Source organism: Camelus ferus, chromosome 18 (assembly GCF_009834535.1).
Source record: "Camelus ferus isolate YT-003-E chromosome 18, BCGSAC_Cfer_1.0, whole genome shotgun sequence".
NCBI lineage: Eukaryota > Metazoa > Chordata > Mammalia > Artiodactyla > Camelidae > Camelus > Camelus ferus.
In genome coordinates, this window is record NC_045713.1 from 6,715,497 (window position 1) to 6,731,320 (window position 15,824).

A 15,824-nucleotide genomic window follows, 5' to 3' on the forward strand; every position below is an offset into this window, starting at 1 on the left:
ACTCAACACTCAACAAGCTGCTCCCCATAGATATCTGATGCTGTGCTGAGTGCAGGAAACACGGAACAAACAGGATATCAGCCCTCCCTGCAGGATCACCTTTCACTAGGTAAGGGGTCCTGGATCCAAACACAGAAATCCGTGACATCAAAGCCACATTCACTCAAGCAAGCATCTGAGGGGGGCCGGGAAGGTTACAGGTGGGCAGAGTATAGAAACCAAAGCTGTGTGAGGACTCGGGCACAAGAGGGGACTTGCATTCTGAGGAGCACATGCAGAGAAGCCCAAGAGCTGGTCACCCCAGAGCATGGCCCCCTTTCTGGGGCCTTGGGTCTTGTCTTACCCCGACAGGTCCCGTGGTTGATCGAGATGAATCCCACAGCAACAACGAAGGCAGTGTTGGTGCCCCTGACAGCCTCGAATGTCAGCTGAAGGGATGAGGGAGAAAGAAGGAAGAGAGAAACGAAAGGGAACCCCTGGCAACTCAATGACTCTCTGGGCTCCACTGAAATGTTGCCTTGCGGTGGCCGCCACAGCCCAACGGGGGCCCGCCAGAGAAACTTCTGGGAATCACAGGGTTCCTCTGCTCTGCTCTTTTCCGGAGTCCCATCCTCTCAGCCCCAGTTGTGCTCTCAGATCCCCAGGCATTAGGTCCCCATCACCAGGCCCCATGGTGACGCTGGCAGGGCCCCTCTCCGTCTCTCACCTGAATGGGCCGCTGATGTCCCGAAGGGATGGTGACAGAGGCTTTCAGCCAGTCAGGGCTCTGAGACCCAACGCGTTCCCAGAGAGAACTTGGGGAACTGCCTGCAGGACTCGCCAGCAGAAGCCTGAGCTTCGCTTCCTCTCCAAGGCCATACATGTGGTAAGCAAACTCCACACAGATCGCACCCGGGGCGCAGAAGGGCCGGCTCACCAGTCTGAAAGCCTGGCCTGCCTGGGAGACCTTGTCAGTCTCCAGGTAGACATAGTGACCTTCTGGGCAAAAGAAGGGAACAGGTAAGTTGAGAGACCTCCAGAGGACAAGTGTAGTGTTTTCTTTAGTGACATCTTACTTTCCAAATGGGGATTTGATGCAAACACCCAAACTCCCCATGTTAGAGTGGGGAATTTTGTTTGCTTGTTTGTTTTGTTTTTTCTTGCTCACTTTAGACTTCTAACAGAAGAAGGCAGGACCAGAAAGAGAGGGAAAACCAAACCAGCAACCCAGCTTCCTTTGTTGGCTGCGCCAGTAAATGTCTTGACTGAAAAATGACACTGGATTTTGAAGGCATGGGCTCAATGCAGTGAGATGCCTGGATTCTCTGGGGGTTTCAAGTGGCCCAACAAGCACCTGCTGGCTGATCCTCACCACCTACAAGATCTTCCATCAATCACACCAGCCGGGCCCCTCGCAGAGAGCAAATTCGGTAACTGCTTGGCTAGAGGGGTCCTCCATCTCCTCACCTCCACTAAGGGAGCCTCCGAAGGGGCCTGGACCCTGGATGGGTGTACTTTCATTTCCCTGGGTCCAGTGTCCACCATTCTGGGATATCTGGATCCAGTCACAAAAAGGGTGGGCATCGTCTTCAAAGTCACACTGAGGAAAGCTCTCTGGGGGATCAAAATGGGAGATTTGAGAAATGTGGGCCATGCTCTCTATTTCTGCCCCCCGCTTCTGAGAGCCGCTCTCACCCCCACAGGGAGCGATGCTGATTGCATCCACCGCCACAGCTGGCTCGGGGATCTTTCCAAACACGCCCACCATGGTGAACTGAAAAGAGAGGGGGCTGGAGTGAGAAAACACCCCAGACATTCAGCCCCTCTCCATCTGATTTTATTCTGTTCAGGGACCCAGGCGCCTCCAGTGCTCCAACCCTCAATCCATTTCTATATCGGGGGTGTATCCCACATTCTAGGAGGCTCAATCTCTTGCTTTCCTGTACCTGAATCCGCCCCTGGCCTGTGTAATTGACAGAAACAGGCTGCCAGTTGGGTCCGGGTTGTCCTGAGAAGAGAGTGTGTTTCTGGATGCTGCCTACAATGGAAGGAATCCGAGAAACTTGTGAGATTAATGGGATGGGAAAATGACTTCAAACTTACACTCAGAAGGATGAGTAGCAAAAAGAATACTTGGAGGTCTTCCTCTCCCCTAAGTGCAAGTACATCCATCTCTCTCACTCTTCCGGCATTTTAATCTATTTTTTCCAGAAACCAGTGCCCTCCCAGCTCCCCAATTCCACTCCATGGAATAATCTTGCACATATCCCAGATTTCCATAGACACTGAGGGATTCCCCACCTCTCCTTATCAACCCAACCCGGGGAGAAGAGCCTCAAGTCATTATAAATCCTGGGGCTTAGCCACTTTTACCCAAGACAGAAGCGTAGATCATGAGGGCTGCACCTGGGGACTGGTTATGGAGGGTGTAGTGAAAGGACAGGCTCAGGCAGCCGGAGGACCGGCTCAGAGGGCTCAGGAGGGCAGATTTCTGCCCTGGTTTTGCATTCTTGGCGTCCAGGAGCATGTAGAAGCCACCTGGGAAGGAAAAGGCCAGTTAAGTGGGGAGGGGGGTGGTGGCTGGAATTAGGGGGTGTATGGCATAGGGTTAGGGGCTGCAAGTGCAAGGAGCCTGGCCTGAGGATCCCTAACAGCTGCCTAGGCTCAGCCAGCACTGAGGTGGGTCTACACCTGCCTCACGACTGGCTAAGGCCTTGGATCCTTCCAGAAGTGTTCGGTAGGTCTGGGTGAGGATGCAGGTACTGCCTAGGAAAAGCGGCATCCTCTCAGAAACAGCAGCCAGAACCTTGTTCTTTGGATTCTGACCTTTTAGGTCCCCCAGGGTCATATCCTCTTCCTTTTCTTGGCCCCCTGGACATGGCTGATTCACACAAACTGGTGAGAGAGCGAGCCTGATACTGACGAGCAGGGGATCCCCTCACCACCACCTTTGCCCGCCACAAGATCAGGCAGCCAATCAGCTTGGACCTCGCTTCGTGACGCAACTGGTAGCGGGGGTAGGGGGGAAGGGATTAAAGCTGCCGCCGACAGCGCGCACGAGTGCGTGCACCTGCCCAACGCCCACGGGGTTTTGCCTGCTGAGCACGCGCCTCCGGGGCGGGAAAGGTGGGCTTCTGGAAGGGAGAGAAGACGGAGAAGACGGCTGAAGAGGAAGGAGTGGGCATGAGTGGGAGGGAAGAGGAAAGGAAAGATCAGAGGAAGGAGAGCATGGAGTTGGGGGTTGGGAAAGATGGACAAGAATGGCCTCTGCCCTTGCCCGGTCCCTTCAGTGGAGTCTCACACAAGAAACCAGGTGAGCCTTTTAAGCATAAGTCAGGTCTAGTCACTCCTCTGTTCCAAATCGTGCAAAGGCTCCCCATCCATGTAGAATAAAAGCCACGGATAGTCCTGACAGTGGCCTTCAAGGCTCCACGTGGTCAGCCCCTCCCAGGACAGGTCTGAGCTCATCCTCTTGGGGTCTTTGCATGGCTGGACCCTCTTCTTAGAATGTTCTTTGCCTCGATAACTTCATGCCTTACTCCCTCACCTCCTTCAAGTTTGTGTTCACATGTGACCTCTATGAGACCTACTCTGACCCCCCGTTTAAAACTTACAACCTACCCTACTCTGCTCTCCCAATCCCCTTACTTTGTTCAATTTTTTTTTCTTTTAGTACTCACCTCATAACTATATAATTTACTTCTTTGTTGTTTCAGGAACTATCTTTCCATTGCCCCCCCCCATCTGTTTTGTAAGCTGTTGCATCTCAAGGGCCTGGGACAGTATCTTGCACATCCTAAGTGCTTAATAAATATTTGTTGGATGAATGAAGAATGAAGGGTGCCAGGGAAAAGAGGTGAGGAGCTGGCCGTGTCGGATGGGCCAGGGAGGGCTTTTGGGGGAAGCTGGCTAGGTGATAGAGTTTGCTTTCTGCTGTATTACTTGGGCTGATAGAGATTTGAGGTTGCTGGGATTCACCCCAGGCCATCCCAAGAGAGTTATGGTCGACTTGTCAGGCAAACATCGTAAACTCCCACAGAGGTCACTAGAAGAAAGTCAAAGGATGGAAGCGTGGCCACTACTCACTGCCAGGGCTAGAGAAGTCATCCTCGGGCCCCACGTTCAGTACCCCTGTCGACCCTTTCTTCTGGACCCACTTGGCCCCTGAGGTCGTCGGGATCCAGCTCCAGCCACAGAGATCATTTGGGGTATCAAAGCTGCACATTTGCATCATGCAGACTGAGAGGAAAGCAAGGAGGAAGGACTCAGCATTAAGTAAAAGGAGGCAGCTCAGAAAAGTATACCTTAGTCTGGAGTCAGAATTCTGAGTCCCAATCTGGGTCCTACTGTGAGCCATGGCCGGCTTGCAAGCCATTTAAGATCCCCTCTCCTCAGCCACTGTGTTCCTAGCACAGGTTACTTAAGCTTCCTAAGCCTCAGTTTCCCCATCAATGAACTAGGAACAATAGTACCTGCCTGTTGTTAATTACATCACGGGCGGGAGCATCTAGCACAGGCCTGTCCTCAGTTAAGTGTTAGTTCCTTGCATGCAGCTTCTGGAATGTTCTTTCCCTTGAATTTGTTCCCCTCGAATCTCTAATGTCAGCTCAGAGGGCTAATTCTGGGTGGATCTGGAGTAACAGGCAGGATGGCCAAACATCCAAGTGTGCCTGGGACTGAGGGTTTCCTGAGTGTGCTAAAATATGGACAGCCCAGGGCCATCCAGAATGACAGGTGTCACCACAATTCGAGATTCCAAGAGAACCTCTCTTTAGGTGTGACTGCTTCAGGAGTCAAAGGTCTGGGGTGCAGAAGTAGAGGGAAGCAAGTAGCCTGGAAAGAACCAGGGTCATGGTCCCTGAGCTACCCTGCTAAGGCAGATGTGCAGAGGTGGGGAGAAAGAGGAGTAGGGACAAGGGCTCACTCCGATTGCAGGAGCCCCGATGGATGGAGATGGCGTCCAGAGCAATGCCCAGGTAAGCAGTGCTGCCCCGCACTCCTTCAAATGTCAGCTGCGGGAAGGAAGAGGGGATCACCCACCTTGTGAGCCCCTTTGCCTCGGGCTCCCACTTTCCCGCCCGAATTCAGATGGCCTAGCTCCCCGTGTCCCCTCCTTGTCCCAGCCCAGCCCTTCCTGGGCTCCCCCCACCAAGAACCCAGCCTCTGCCTTCGGCCTCACCCGGCTGGGCAGGACGAGTCCAGTGGGCACCGAGACGGCAGTGGGCATCCAGGAGGGGCTCTGCGTGTTAGTGTGTTTCCAGAGCACGTTGGGGCGTTTGCCCTTGGTGCCCGTGGTCCGCAGCAGTCTGAGCTGGGCGCCCCACGACAGCCCGAACATGTAGTAGACGAAGCGCACGCAGAGGGGGCCTTGTTGCCATATCGGGGGGCTGTGCAGGCGGGCCACCCCGCCCGGGTGGAAGTGGTTTGGTACCATGTACAGGTAGTAGCCCTCTGGGGGAGGCAGAGCCCAGGATGGTGAGGCCCTGCCACCTCCAAGGGCTGCCCCCCACCCCCTTCCCAGAGCCCAAGCATCCTCTTCCTGCCGCCTCCCTGTACTCGGAACTGCCCATGTCCACCTCCCAGATGCCTCCCTAAGCCTAGGTTTCCTCACCTCCATTGGGGTACCCCCCAGGGGGTCCGGTGCTGTCAGTGGGAGAGGGCTCACTGGCTCGAATCCAGTCCCCATCATCCATGGACCCTTGGGTCCAATCACAGAGGGGTCTGGAGTCATCCTCAAAGTCACACTGGGTGAGAATGGCTGGGAAGAAGGGGCCGCTGTGAGGCCAGGAAAGGCAAGGGGAGGGCTCGGCCGCAGCCTGGGGGTGGGGGTGAGCAAGGTTGTGAAGTTTAGAGAAGGTGGCCACTAAGGTTGAGGGTCCAATGCAGGAATTTGAGAAAGAGAAGCCAAGCAATAAGTCACCTCTCGGGAGAAATCAGGGCGGGACTGGGTGGGGGGCAGGATGAGTAAATCAGGGGTTGTTGCAAACTGAGGTCCCTGGCAGGCAGGCTTGTCTGGGCAGCATACCGTTTGTTCTTGATAATTTGCATGTGAATCTTTCAGGTGGGGCTTGTACTCTACTCCTCCCCAGTGTTCTCCACCCTGTATCATCTGAGGGCTGCCCTTCACGCATTTATTACATGTTTATGTCCTTGCCTGGTCCCGAGGCCACTTGGGGTGGCCACCCCTGGGAGGGAAAGGAGGGCTGAGCAGTCCTGGGTTCCAACTCACAGTTGTCCCTGGAGCTGCGAGCCACTAGCTTCTGGTCCAGAGGCTTCTCTTTCCTTGGGGTTGGTTTGGAGAGAGAGAAAAAATGTAATCCTGGTCATCATCAAGAATTGTAAGCCTCCGTGACTGTGAGCTTTCTGAAGGACTGTTCCTTTCTCATCATCCATATGGTATCAGAGTGTATGCAGTGAACATGTATTTACTTGAAGATTTTCGAAAAGGTCACTCACAGTCTCCTCACTTTCAGTTCTCATCTGTTTCCTAAGAAGGGTCTCCCCTCCAAGTGCCTCACATCCCTGCTGGCTCCCTCCACCCCTCTCTACCTTAGATGTCATGTGTGGTTGTCTCTTGTGAGGAAGAACCAGTTCCTGCGTATAGGAATTTTCACACAGCGCCTGAGTTTACACCTGGGGAATCTCCTTGCTTTGGGTCAAGGTCTTCCTACACCAGAGCCCACGTTTTCCCTGGGCTCATAGAGTAGGGACTCTGTGGATCCTGTGTTGCCAGGTGGGCGCCAGGGATGGTATTGTCCCAACTGAACATGCAGATGAGTGACACCTTACAAATTCCACAGAGAAGCTGGCTGCCCCTCCCCACGTGGTGTGGGCCACATAGAACAGCCCCCTTTGTTTTAAGAGTTCAAGTCCTGCTTGTTCAAACCCCCTCAAACAAGCTCCAGATCATCCATCATTTCTTGCTGCTTCCTACTTGAAGTCTCTATCCGCTCGGTCTGCCCTGGGTTTTGTCCCAAGTCTGAGGGCCCAACCTCTCTCTCCTCCCCTGCCATCCTCAGACCTGTCTGCCCAGTTCTGCCCCCTCCTCCCTCTCTCACACGTTTCAGCTCTGTCCTGCCCTGCCTGAGCTGCTCACACCCCAGTTCCAGGCTCTGGGGCTGCAGGGCTCCAGCCACCCTTGCTCATTCTCATTGTCATACCCATCGGGCTCCCACCTTCCTCCCCAGGGCTGTGCCCTTCATCACTGGCCCACTTGCCCCTTCCAGCTTTGCCCCTCGCTCTTCCTCAGAGCCACCCCCAATCACCCCCTGAGCCCAGCTTACCTGGTGGTGGCAGGCATGTGGCCCTGGCCCCAGGCAGCCCCAACCAGCAGCACCAGAGTCCAGACTGGAGGAGCCATGCGCGACCTCAGAGGCTGCTCTCAGGGGAGAGAGGAAGGCAGAGTGAGGAGCCCAGGCCACTTTATACACCCCTGCCCCTCCTCGCTCAGCATCCTTCCAAGGACGCCATGAAAACGGGACAATCAAAGAACACAAGAACGCTCTGGGAACCAAAAACTTCGAGGGCTGAAATGTCAAATCCAATAGAAGAGCTATACATCAAAATCAAGAGAAATAAAATGAGAGCAAGAGCGAAGGAAAGGAAGAGAAAAAAGAGAGAGACTTGGAGGATGCGTCCAGGAAGCCTACCATTCAACCAGAAGAGTTCAAAAAACAAATTACTTAAGAAAAACCAGACAAGGTGATTTCCCAGAAGTGTGAGTCTCTTGATTAGAAGGGGTCTAGTACGACGAATGCAAAGAGACTCGTGAAAGGCGTGTCGTGGAATTTCAGAATATCAGGGGAGAAGAGAGGATCCTAAACATCAGACACCAAAAGCAGGTCACGTCCTGAGGATCCAGGAAGAGCATAGCACTGGACTTTTCAATAGCAACCACGGATTCTAAGAGGCAGTGGAACATTGTCTGCAGAATTCCAAGAGAAAGTCATTTCAAGCCTAAAATTCTGTAGCTGGCAACAGTGGCAGAGGTGACTGAAAGATTGAGTAAAGTGAGGACTGAAAATGCTTCTTGGCAAAGAATTGAAAAAGACAAGTCACAGAGGAAGACATACAAACTGCCAGTAAACATTGGAGAAGATGTTTTGCTTTGTAGTAATAAGGGAAATACTGATCGAAACGAGAACTTTCACATTGACAACAGTTTAGAAGATTGATAACATTAGGGTGTTGGCCAGGATGCAGATAGGCACACTCAAACACATTGATGCTAAGACTGTATGTTGGTGAAAACATCTTAGAAGATCATTTGTCAGTGACTATTAAACTTTCAAATGTGCTTCTCTTTGACCCAGCATTACCTCTCTAGGAGTCTTCCCGCAGAGATACATGCGTATTTTCACAAAGTTGTCCACTCTTTGAAGATGGTAATTGCAGCACCATTTGCAATAGGAGGCAGAGGCCCTGTCTTGGAGGACCTTGAATGCCACAGCTTTGAGGAGCCACCAGAAATTTTTAAGCAGCAGTGGGTGACTTGATTTCGCTTGCATTTTCCAAAGGTTGCTCCAGCAGCCCTGGCTGGATATGGAACAGAGGGGCTGGGCAGGGCTAGGGAGACAGGAGAGGAGGTTGTGGAGGGAGAGAGATGGAGAGGCAATGAACACTGATGTCATGGCAGCGGGAATGGGGATGTGAGTGGTTCAAGAGCTTTCCGGGAGCCGGAAACAGCACTTCTTGCCAGCTAAGCTACTGAATCTCATCTTCTCATCACTGCAGAATTATTGTCCTCATTTTCCATGTGTGGAAACTGAGCTCTGCAGAAATGATGTCAATTGCCCAGCATAAGAGCAGGGCGCTGACAGTCCCCACTCGGTGTCCTGCTGAGTCCCACAGCTCCACAAGATGCCCCTAGGGGGCTGTTGGGGACAACCAAATGGGGGCAGGGTCCCACCCCATCCAGAGCAGATGTGTTTTATCAGTTTCACAACTGGTAATTCTACATAAGATTGCAGCTGGAAGGGCAGTTTTGCAGCCTTTTAAAAACCCCATTGACTCTCATTACTGTATCCTGGCTGGGGGTGCTGGCCCGGCAGCGAGTTGAACCATTCTGAGTGCAGAGTTCCTGTAGCCCACACACCCAGGTGTTTCTCGAAACTGTCAGTTTCATTCCCTTCACTTCACAGCCCCCCTTCCTCCCTACTATCAAATCTATGCTAAGGGTGCCTGGCCTTTGTCCTTGACAAGTGACAGGGTTACTTGGGCTGGCCATTCCAATGAGCTGTCAGGGAAGGGCTGGCACGGTCATGCCCCGGGTGTCAGAGAGGAAAGTCTCAACCCCCTTCGAAGTCCTGGGGACTCCTTCTGCTCAAATGAGCACCAACAGGGCCCACACTGGGGGGATCTCACCTCGGGAGAGAGATCCTTTGTTCTATTAATGTCAAAGCTGGGGCTGATAGAGGATGCACATCCCAAACCCTGGTCTCCCCTTCCTCCATAGCAGGTTGGGAGAGCAACTGAGAGAGGGACAGAGTCAGGAAGTGGTTAACCCAGGGGAAAGCACCAGGAGCAATTGATCCACCGCCCCTCCAGGTTGGGCAATCAGCCCTCTGAGCGCTGTTCTCACTGACCTCCCTTTGGCGCCACAGAGCTGGACACACACAGCTTCTAACCTGTCTGGGCATGGGGGTGGGTGCTCAGGCAGGACAGAAAGGGGTGGTGGGGTGGGAGGGAGCCACTGGGCTCTGCCTCTGGGGGAGTCAGGAACGGGCAAGGCCCCAGAGTGCCGGTCACGTGACAAGACTGGCAGTTGCAGGAATAAGGGTGAAGGACCCTGGGAAGTGGAAGAACCTGGAAATCAACTCCAGAGAACTGGAGCCTGTTCTGGCTTCACTGTCTGTCCTTGGACCCTTTGCTCACCTGCTTTGGGCCTCGGTTTCCTCATCTGTAAGATGGAGAGACTTGCATAGCCAAGGTTTTTTTAAAAAAAATAAGAAATTGTGGGTGGGTGGCATTTTTTTTTTTATAATTCAGTTTTAAAAATCAAGGAGGTAGTTTATAGACACTTGGGCATGACTCACAGAGGCTGGGAACCATACTGCTATCTCTTTTTCTATTGCAAATAATCTTTCATAATGTCACAGTTTTATGATGAAATTTTAGAGGAATTAGCCTTGCCCAGCTGGAAACAATATAGGTAACATTCAATTTAGATCCCAGTGTCTAAGACACCCCATTTAGGTAATTCAGCTCCAGCGACAATCACCTGCAATGATGAGACCAGTAGGCCTGAGTAGTTCCAGGAAAATCTTAGGTGGCCCGTGGGCCAAAGTCAGGCAGATGAATTTGATCAGCCTGTTGCTCAGGCCCAGAAAGAGGATTCGGGCCAGTGGTACCCAAAGCCAAGAGGCTGCAGGAGGCAGTGGAGGTGGCACCTAGTGCTGGGAGACTTGGGTGATGGGGAGGGTCCTCCTTCCTATCCAGGTAGGAAGTGGGAGCCAGAGGCAGGGAATGGAGTGGGAGGGAGCTGGTAGCGAGAAATGGATGGGACTCATGCCTCGTTGACCAAAGCTGTTTCTTCCCCTCCGCTCACCCCCGACTTCTTCTCATGATCTTTGCTTCAAGTAGTTGGGGGACTGGGAGTCTTCTACTTGAAGAAGAGAGCCTGGCTCCTGGTCTTCATGCTTCCTCTCAGTGTCTTATGACCTGGGCAAGACCCATCCTTGGTCTCTCAGGATCTCGGTTTCATCCTCTGCAAAATGGGCATCTTCTATCATCACTGCCTTTCTCAGGGGGTTGGAGAGCAACTGTGAGAATGCCCGGGAAAGCACCCTGTAAATCGCAAAGCGCTGCAAACAGAAGGCATCTCCATTAAACAGTTATGTAACCTGCTGACTCAGAACTGAGCTGAGCTGGCTCCTGTCCCACCAGGAAGCGGGAAGAGGTGGCTTGGTCACTTAACCTGGAGGAACTCAGTGTTAGTTTCCCCATCTAACAAATGGGAATGATACATCTTGTCCTCCTGTTTTATGGAGTGGTGGTGAGAATCCCAGCAGATTGCGCCACTGCCAGAGTTTAATGTTGTTGATCATAACAATAATAGTACGGAAGAAAAGTTTACTCTCCCGGCCTGCTCTTGAAGAATCTCGGAAACCCGGCGACGCCTTCTTTGTGTGTCTCTGCCTCTTTGCAGGGACCACAGCCCTCACCAGGTTCTTTCCATCTGGGCCCTTGGACGCCTCAGGACTCAGTCACGTGCCAAGCTGGTTCTGTCTGCATTTGTGAGCTCCAGTCTCTGCCCCCAGGGGACTGCGTGCTCTAGCTGTGAGTGGCACAGACTGTCATTCCGTGTTTCCTAGCACCAAGTGCAAAGGCTGGCACACAGCAGGCAGTCCATAAGTGTGGAATAAGTAAATTATGGTTTTAATGTTCTTAACATACTCTCCCATCACACTGGCCCAGCTCGTATACTTCAGGTTCTGTTAAGTACTTTAAAAAAATACTGAAAGCGGTAAGAAGTCTGAAACGAAGTCAAGGAATAAGGTCAGAGGAAAAAAGATCCAGGACATCAGGCCAAGAAGGGGACAAGCTTTTGGAGTTAGGAGTCCTAAATCTCAAGTTCAGGTCCTAGCTGGGACTTATCAGCTAGGATTCCCTAGGCTTTAGGATAAGTCTCGTAACTTTAGTTTTGCCCAGCGAGAAAGAGATTTCTTCTTTACTGATTCACAGCGGTGGAGCAAGCCCCAATTGGCATGTGTGGAAACCATAACCCAAATTTTTGTGGAAAGGTGCCAGGCGAGGGTCCTCAGGGTTCTATGGCTTGTAGATTATGCTAGCATTTCCCAGTAGAGCCTGAAGAGGGCACTGTAGCTCAGCAGCCGGGTTGACCTGAGTGAAAACTATTCCCGGGTCCTTCCATTCGCTGACTCCTCCCACCAGAGCTTCACCCTTACCCTCACACTCATTCTCAGCAGATACCCTTCAACCCCTGATCCTGCCCATATTTTTCCTGCCACAGATTCATTCCCTGCCTTTTGCATACTTGCAGGGGTGCAGGCTGACTTCTATAAATTCTGTGATACAGGCAGAAAGACTGATCCTCACGTGTACGATAATGGCCAGGATTGGGGTCCCCATACAATTTTGTAACATCTTTTGCTGTCTGCACAGGTCTCTACTTTGCAAATGAAAAATAATTTCTTGGAAGGAATTTGATGTCGATTGTAAGGGGAAAGGGTAAAATTAGAAGCAGGGATCAAGAGTGGGTGTTGAGTTAGTTTGCTCGGTGTCCCCCATCCCAGGTGAGCAGGGAGAGAGTATGCGGCAGGAATAAGCGGGAGAGGGAAGGGGTGAGTGCTGGGAGAACTGGGGACTCCTGTCACCTTGGCCTTGGGCAAGTTATTTTACTTCTTCATCTGTACCATAGGAATGGCAGCAGTAACACTCTCATAGGGCTGTGTGAGGAATAAAATGAGGTCTTAGAAGTGAGCTCTCTGGAGTAGCACCGGGCAGAGGGGTTGATCAATGTGACTGCTGTCTGGGAAGATGGTTCCCACTGTCCCCCTTTCTACTGCCCCTCCTGCATATTTCAGGGTAGAGCATTAATGGTAACCTTCCCCAGGCAAGGAAGGGTCCGTTGGATTTAGAGGGGGTTTCTGTGCTGTGATGGCAAAGGCTGATGCTAGGATTGTGGCATTAGAAGAAGGGGCCACAGAGAAGAGGCAGAAGATAATAAGGGTCCAGCAGCCAGGGTAGGCAGCTGCCACCAGCCCCGATAGGGGCCCCTCCTCCTGGCCCCTGTTTCCTTACTGGCAGCTGAGGTTCACTAAAGACTCATCCTGGGCCAGTTGGCAGCTGCCTACTGAGGACTAGCCTTGAATGGAGCCACTTTATTGACCAGTGTGGGCAGAACTTGTGGCCTCAGGCCCGGTGGGGTCAAGAGGTCAGACAGGCCATGCGAGGCAGCACGTAGGGCCCAGCCCCCTCCACCTCTGGTTTCCCGGGCCAGAATGGGGCAGAACCAGGGAAGCCGGGGGCTCCCAGAAAAAGAGAGAAGCCAAGAGCCAGGTTGGGGTTTCAGTTCTTGCCAGCACAATTGAAAATTACACAAAACTTGGACCAGTGAGAGCCAGGGGCCAGCCCCCACCCCATCTTCACGGCTTCCACCACCCTCCTTGTCCAGTGGGCTCTTGCTGTCATAGGAGTCCCCATGAGACCTGGAGAATTCCCAGCTTGCCACCTAGATTCTCCAGTCCATCCTGTCCCTGCTTGGTAGGTGCAGAAGGAGGTACTTGCCCTCCAGCTTGTCCTGGCATCATGGTTCTTCAGGGCACCGAGATGAGTTTCAGTGTCTCCCCAGAATGGTGCTGTCCCCAAGTTTAAGTTGATCTCTGAATTCCTCCTTCTTTGGGGCCTCAGGCTGGCCCTGTGACATCCTTAGATCTGAGTTGAGCTCTGGACAGTTCCTCTAGCCCGTGAGATGTCACTGTTAGCCCTGGAGTGTCCATGGGACAGGCTGGCGCTTAGCTGATCACCCCTGGACAGGGGTTGGGAGTGGAGGTGCAGAAGGCATGGCACAGGCAGTGGTGGTGAGCGAGGTGGTGGATGTGCCCGGGGTGGGAGCACCTGGTCACCTGTCCCCTCTCCTGCAGGCCTCCCCTGTGTACAGCGTCAGCTTTCCCCGCAGGAAATTGGAGTAGATTCGGAAAAGTTTGCACAAAGTATCAACAGTGAATGTTCGGAGTGGGGCAGCGGAGGAGGAGGCTGCATCTGGAAGGGGGATGGCTTCCTTCTGACAAGGAGAGAACAGGAGGTTACTACAGTGCTGGGGGCCTGGAGGGAGGTGGGGTTCGGGATAGAATTGGAGGGAGGATGAGGAGAGCCTTGGTACTTTGGCAGGGCCCTTCTCCCGTTTTCCAGAAAGGGCAAACACAAGTGCGAGGGAGGGTCCTACACACCTGGGCTCCCAGCGCCCGAAGCAGGGAGGTGAGGCTGCGCAGGCCGCTAACAGCTTTGTCCACATGCAGCTGCAGGACCTCAGATGGCTGGGAGGAGTTGGCCAACAGGGCCTGGCCCTGCAGGATGGCTTCAGAGAGCAGGACCAGGCCCTGCCAGACTTCCACAGCCTGCTGCGCGACCTGAAGGGAATGGAGACTCAGAGTCAGCTGGCCAAAGCCAGCCCCTCCCCCCTCCTTCTCACCAGCCCCAAAGCAAACAAGTTTTGTTGAGTGAATGAACAAATGAATGAATGAATAAATGAACATATTCCATTCAGCCCTCATCTTTGCTGCTCTGTTTCTTCTTTCTATCGTTCTCCTTCCCACCCTCATTCCCAAAATGAGTCTCCCCAAGAGGAAGGAAAAAATGAACTCACCTCCATCCTCTTCCAGGCATAGAAGTTAACTTTGGTGTCTGGGACGGTGATATTCTCACTGAAGCTGCAGCCTTCGGCACAGCCCATCTGAAATGCACGACCCCAGAGTCAGGGGACCCGAGGGCTCCCTCCGCTTTGCCCCTTACCTAGCTTCCAGATATACACTGGGGGCTACCACATTTATCACTTGTACTGGAGGCCCTGGTTTCCGGCCTCCACCCCAGAAACAAGTGCCAGGGAGGAGTCCAGGTTCCTGGATCTTGGAGGAGACCCTGGACCCCTAAGAGTGAGTTCTGTGGAAGGTCCTGGGGAGGGGGCCTCACCGTGGCATTTTCGGCCTCCCTGGCCTCCAGGATGTACCTCTCCAAAACTCGGCTGTCACAGATGAGGCGTTGGGGGGCGCCCAGGACCGGGAGGCCCAGAGGAAGCAGCAGCAAGGACACCAGAAGCAGCAGGGCAGGCCATTCTAGGAAAGAGAGGCAGGCTGAGTGTGAGGCAGGGAGGGCAGGGGAAGGGTTGCTTTGGACCGGCAGGTTCACCCATCCCGCTCCTGGGCGCCCAGCTAGTCCTCCCGACCCCAACCTTCCAAGCGCTCAGGCTCTGCCTCCTTTGCCTTCATTCAATCCCGCGGCCGTGTGCACACCCCACCCCCCAACTACCGGCATCCACTTCTCCCGGCCAAACTTCAATCCCGGTGTGACAGAGGCTTTCCCTCTCGCAGATACAAGTTTTTGCTCCCAGACCCAGGTATCGGCTTCCTCGGCACCCACAAAGCAGCCCCTCTCCTCCCTGGATTCCCAGACCTCCACCGGGTCTCCGGGTCGGACACCGACTCTCCCCAGGACTCCCCAGGCCCAGCCGACAGGTGAAGGCTGCCCCACCCCCCTTGCCCTTCCAGGGTCCTTGGTAAGTCTCAAGTCCTTGAACCCAGCCACCTCGGGGCCAAGAGCCCCAGCGGTAAATTCCTCCTCAAACAGGGGCCGGGCGGGCGGGAGCTCCCCCGGGTCGGGAGTACTCACCGCGCGCCCCCATCTCCGCGCCTCGCCCGGCCCCTCAGCGACCGGGGGCTCGGCGGGTGCCGGCGCCGGGAGCCCGCATCCCGGGAAGCTCGACGGAGCAGAGCCACCCCGCCGCCCGAAGGAGGGGGCCGCTGTCCGGGGCCGCCTCGCCGGGGTCGGGGCAGAGCGCACAGGGCCCCTGGCCAGGGTCCGGAGGACGGCGCGGCGAGGCGACCGGCTGGGGTTGGCCCGGGGACTGCGGCGGCGGCCGGGGGTCGGGGCTGTTATCAGCTGTGTGCGTGCGTGTGGGGGGTTGGGGGGGGAGGCTGTGTGCGTGAGGGGTCGCGGGAGGTGGGGGCCAGAGGGGTCAGAGCCGGGGCAGGATGCCTGGGTCGGGGGCTCGCCGGGGCGGGAGCGGAGCAGCCGGGGGCTCGAGTGCGGGGCACCGGGCTGCCCGCCGGACCTCGGGTTCCGGGAGGCGCGGCTGAGTGCGTGCCGCGGGATGGGCAGAGGGCTGCTCT

The 15,824-nt window shown here is 54.3% G+C and overlaps 2 protein-coding genes across 2 annotated transcripts in view; both read right to left on the reverse strand.

Moving 5' to 3' along the window:
- ZAN (zonadhesin) overlaps positions 1 to 7,339 on the reverse strand; it is a 30,562-nt gene extending 23,223 nt beyond the window's left edge. Inside the window, 12 exon segments of the mRNA XM_032461041.1 lie at positions 350 to 428; positions 707 to 978; positions 1,447 to 1,593; positions 1,675 to 1,753; positions 1,926 to 2,017; positions 2,353 to 2,517; positions 4,066 to 4,218; positions 4,904 to 4,991; positions 5,159 to 5,430; positions 5,591 to 5,737; positions 6,209 to 6,261; positions 7,263 to 7,339. Of these exon segments, the coding sequence (XP_032316932.1) occupies positions 350 to 428; positions 707 to 978; positions 1,447 to 1,593; positions 1,675 to 1,753; positions 1,926 to 2,017; positions 2,353 to 2,517; positions 4,066 to 4,218; positions 4,904 to 4,991; positions 5,159 to 5,430; positions 5,591 to 5,737; positions 6,209 to 6,261; positions 7,263 to 7,339 (1,624 nt within the window).
- A 5,665-nt stretch (positions 7,340 to 13,004) lies between these two features.
- Positions 13,005 to 15,459, reverse strand: EPO (erythropoietin). Its single transcript, XM_032459454.1, has 5 exons — positions 15,325 to 15,459; positions 14,629 to 14,771; positions 14,306 to 14,392; positions 13,890 to 14,069; positions 13,005 to 13,723 (listed from the first exon to the last, which is right to left on the reverse strand). Exons 1-5 carry the CDS (start codon positions 15,335 to 15,337, stop codon positions 13,562 to 13,564), a joined length of 585 nt encoding a protein of 194 aa, XP_032315345.1. The 5' UTR covers positions 15,338 to 15,459; the 3' UTR covers positions 13,005 to 13,561.
- Between the last annotated feature and the right edge of the window lie 365 nt (positions 15,460 to 15,824).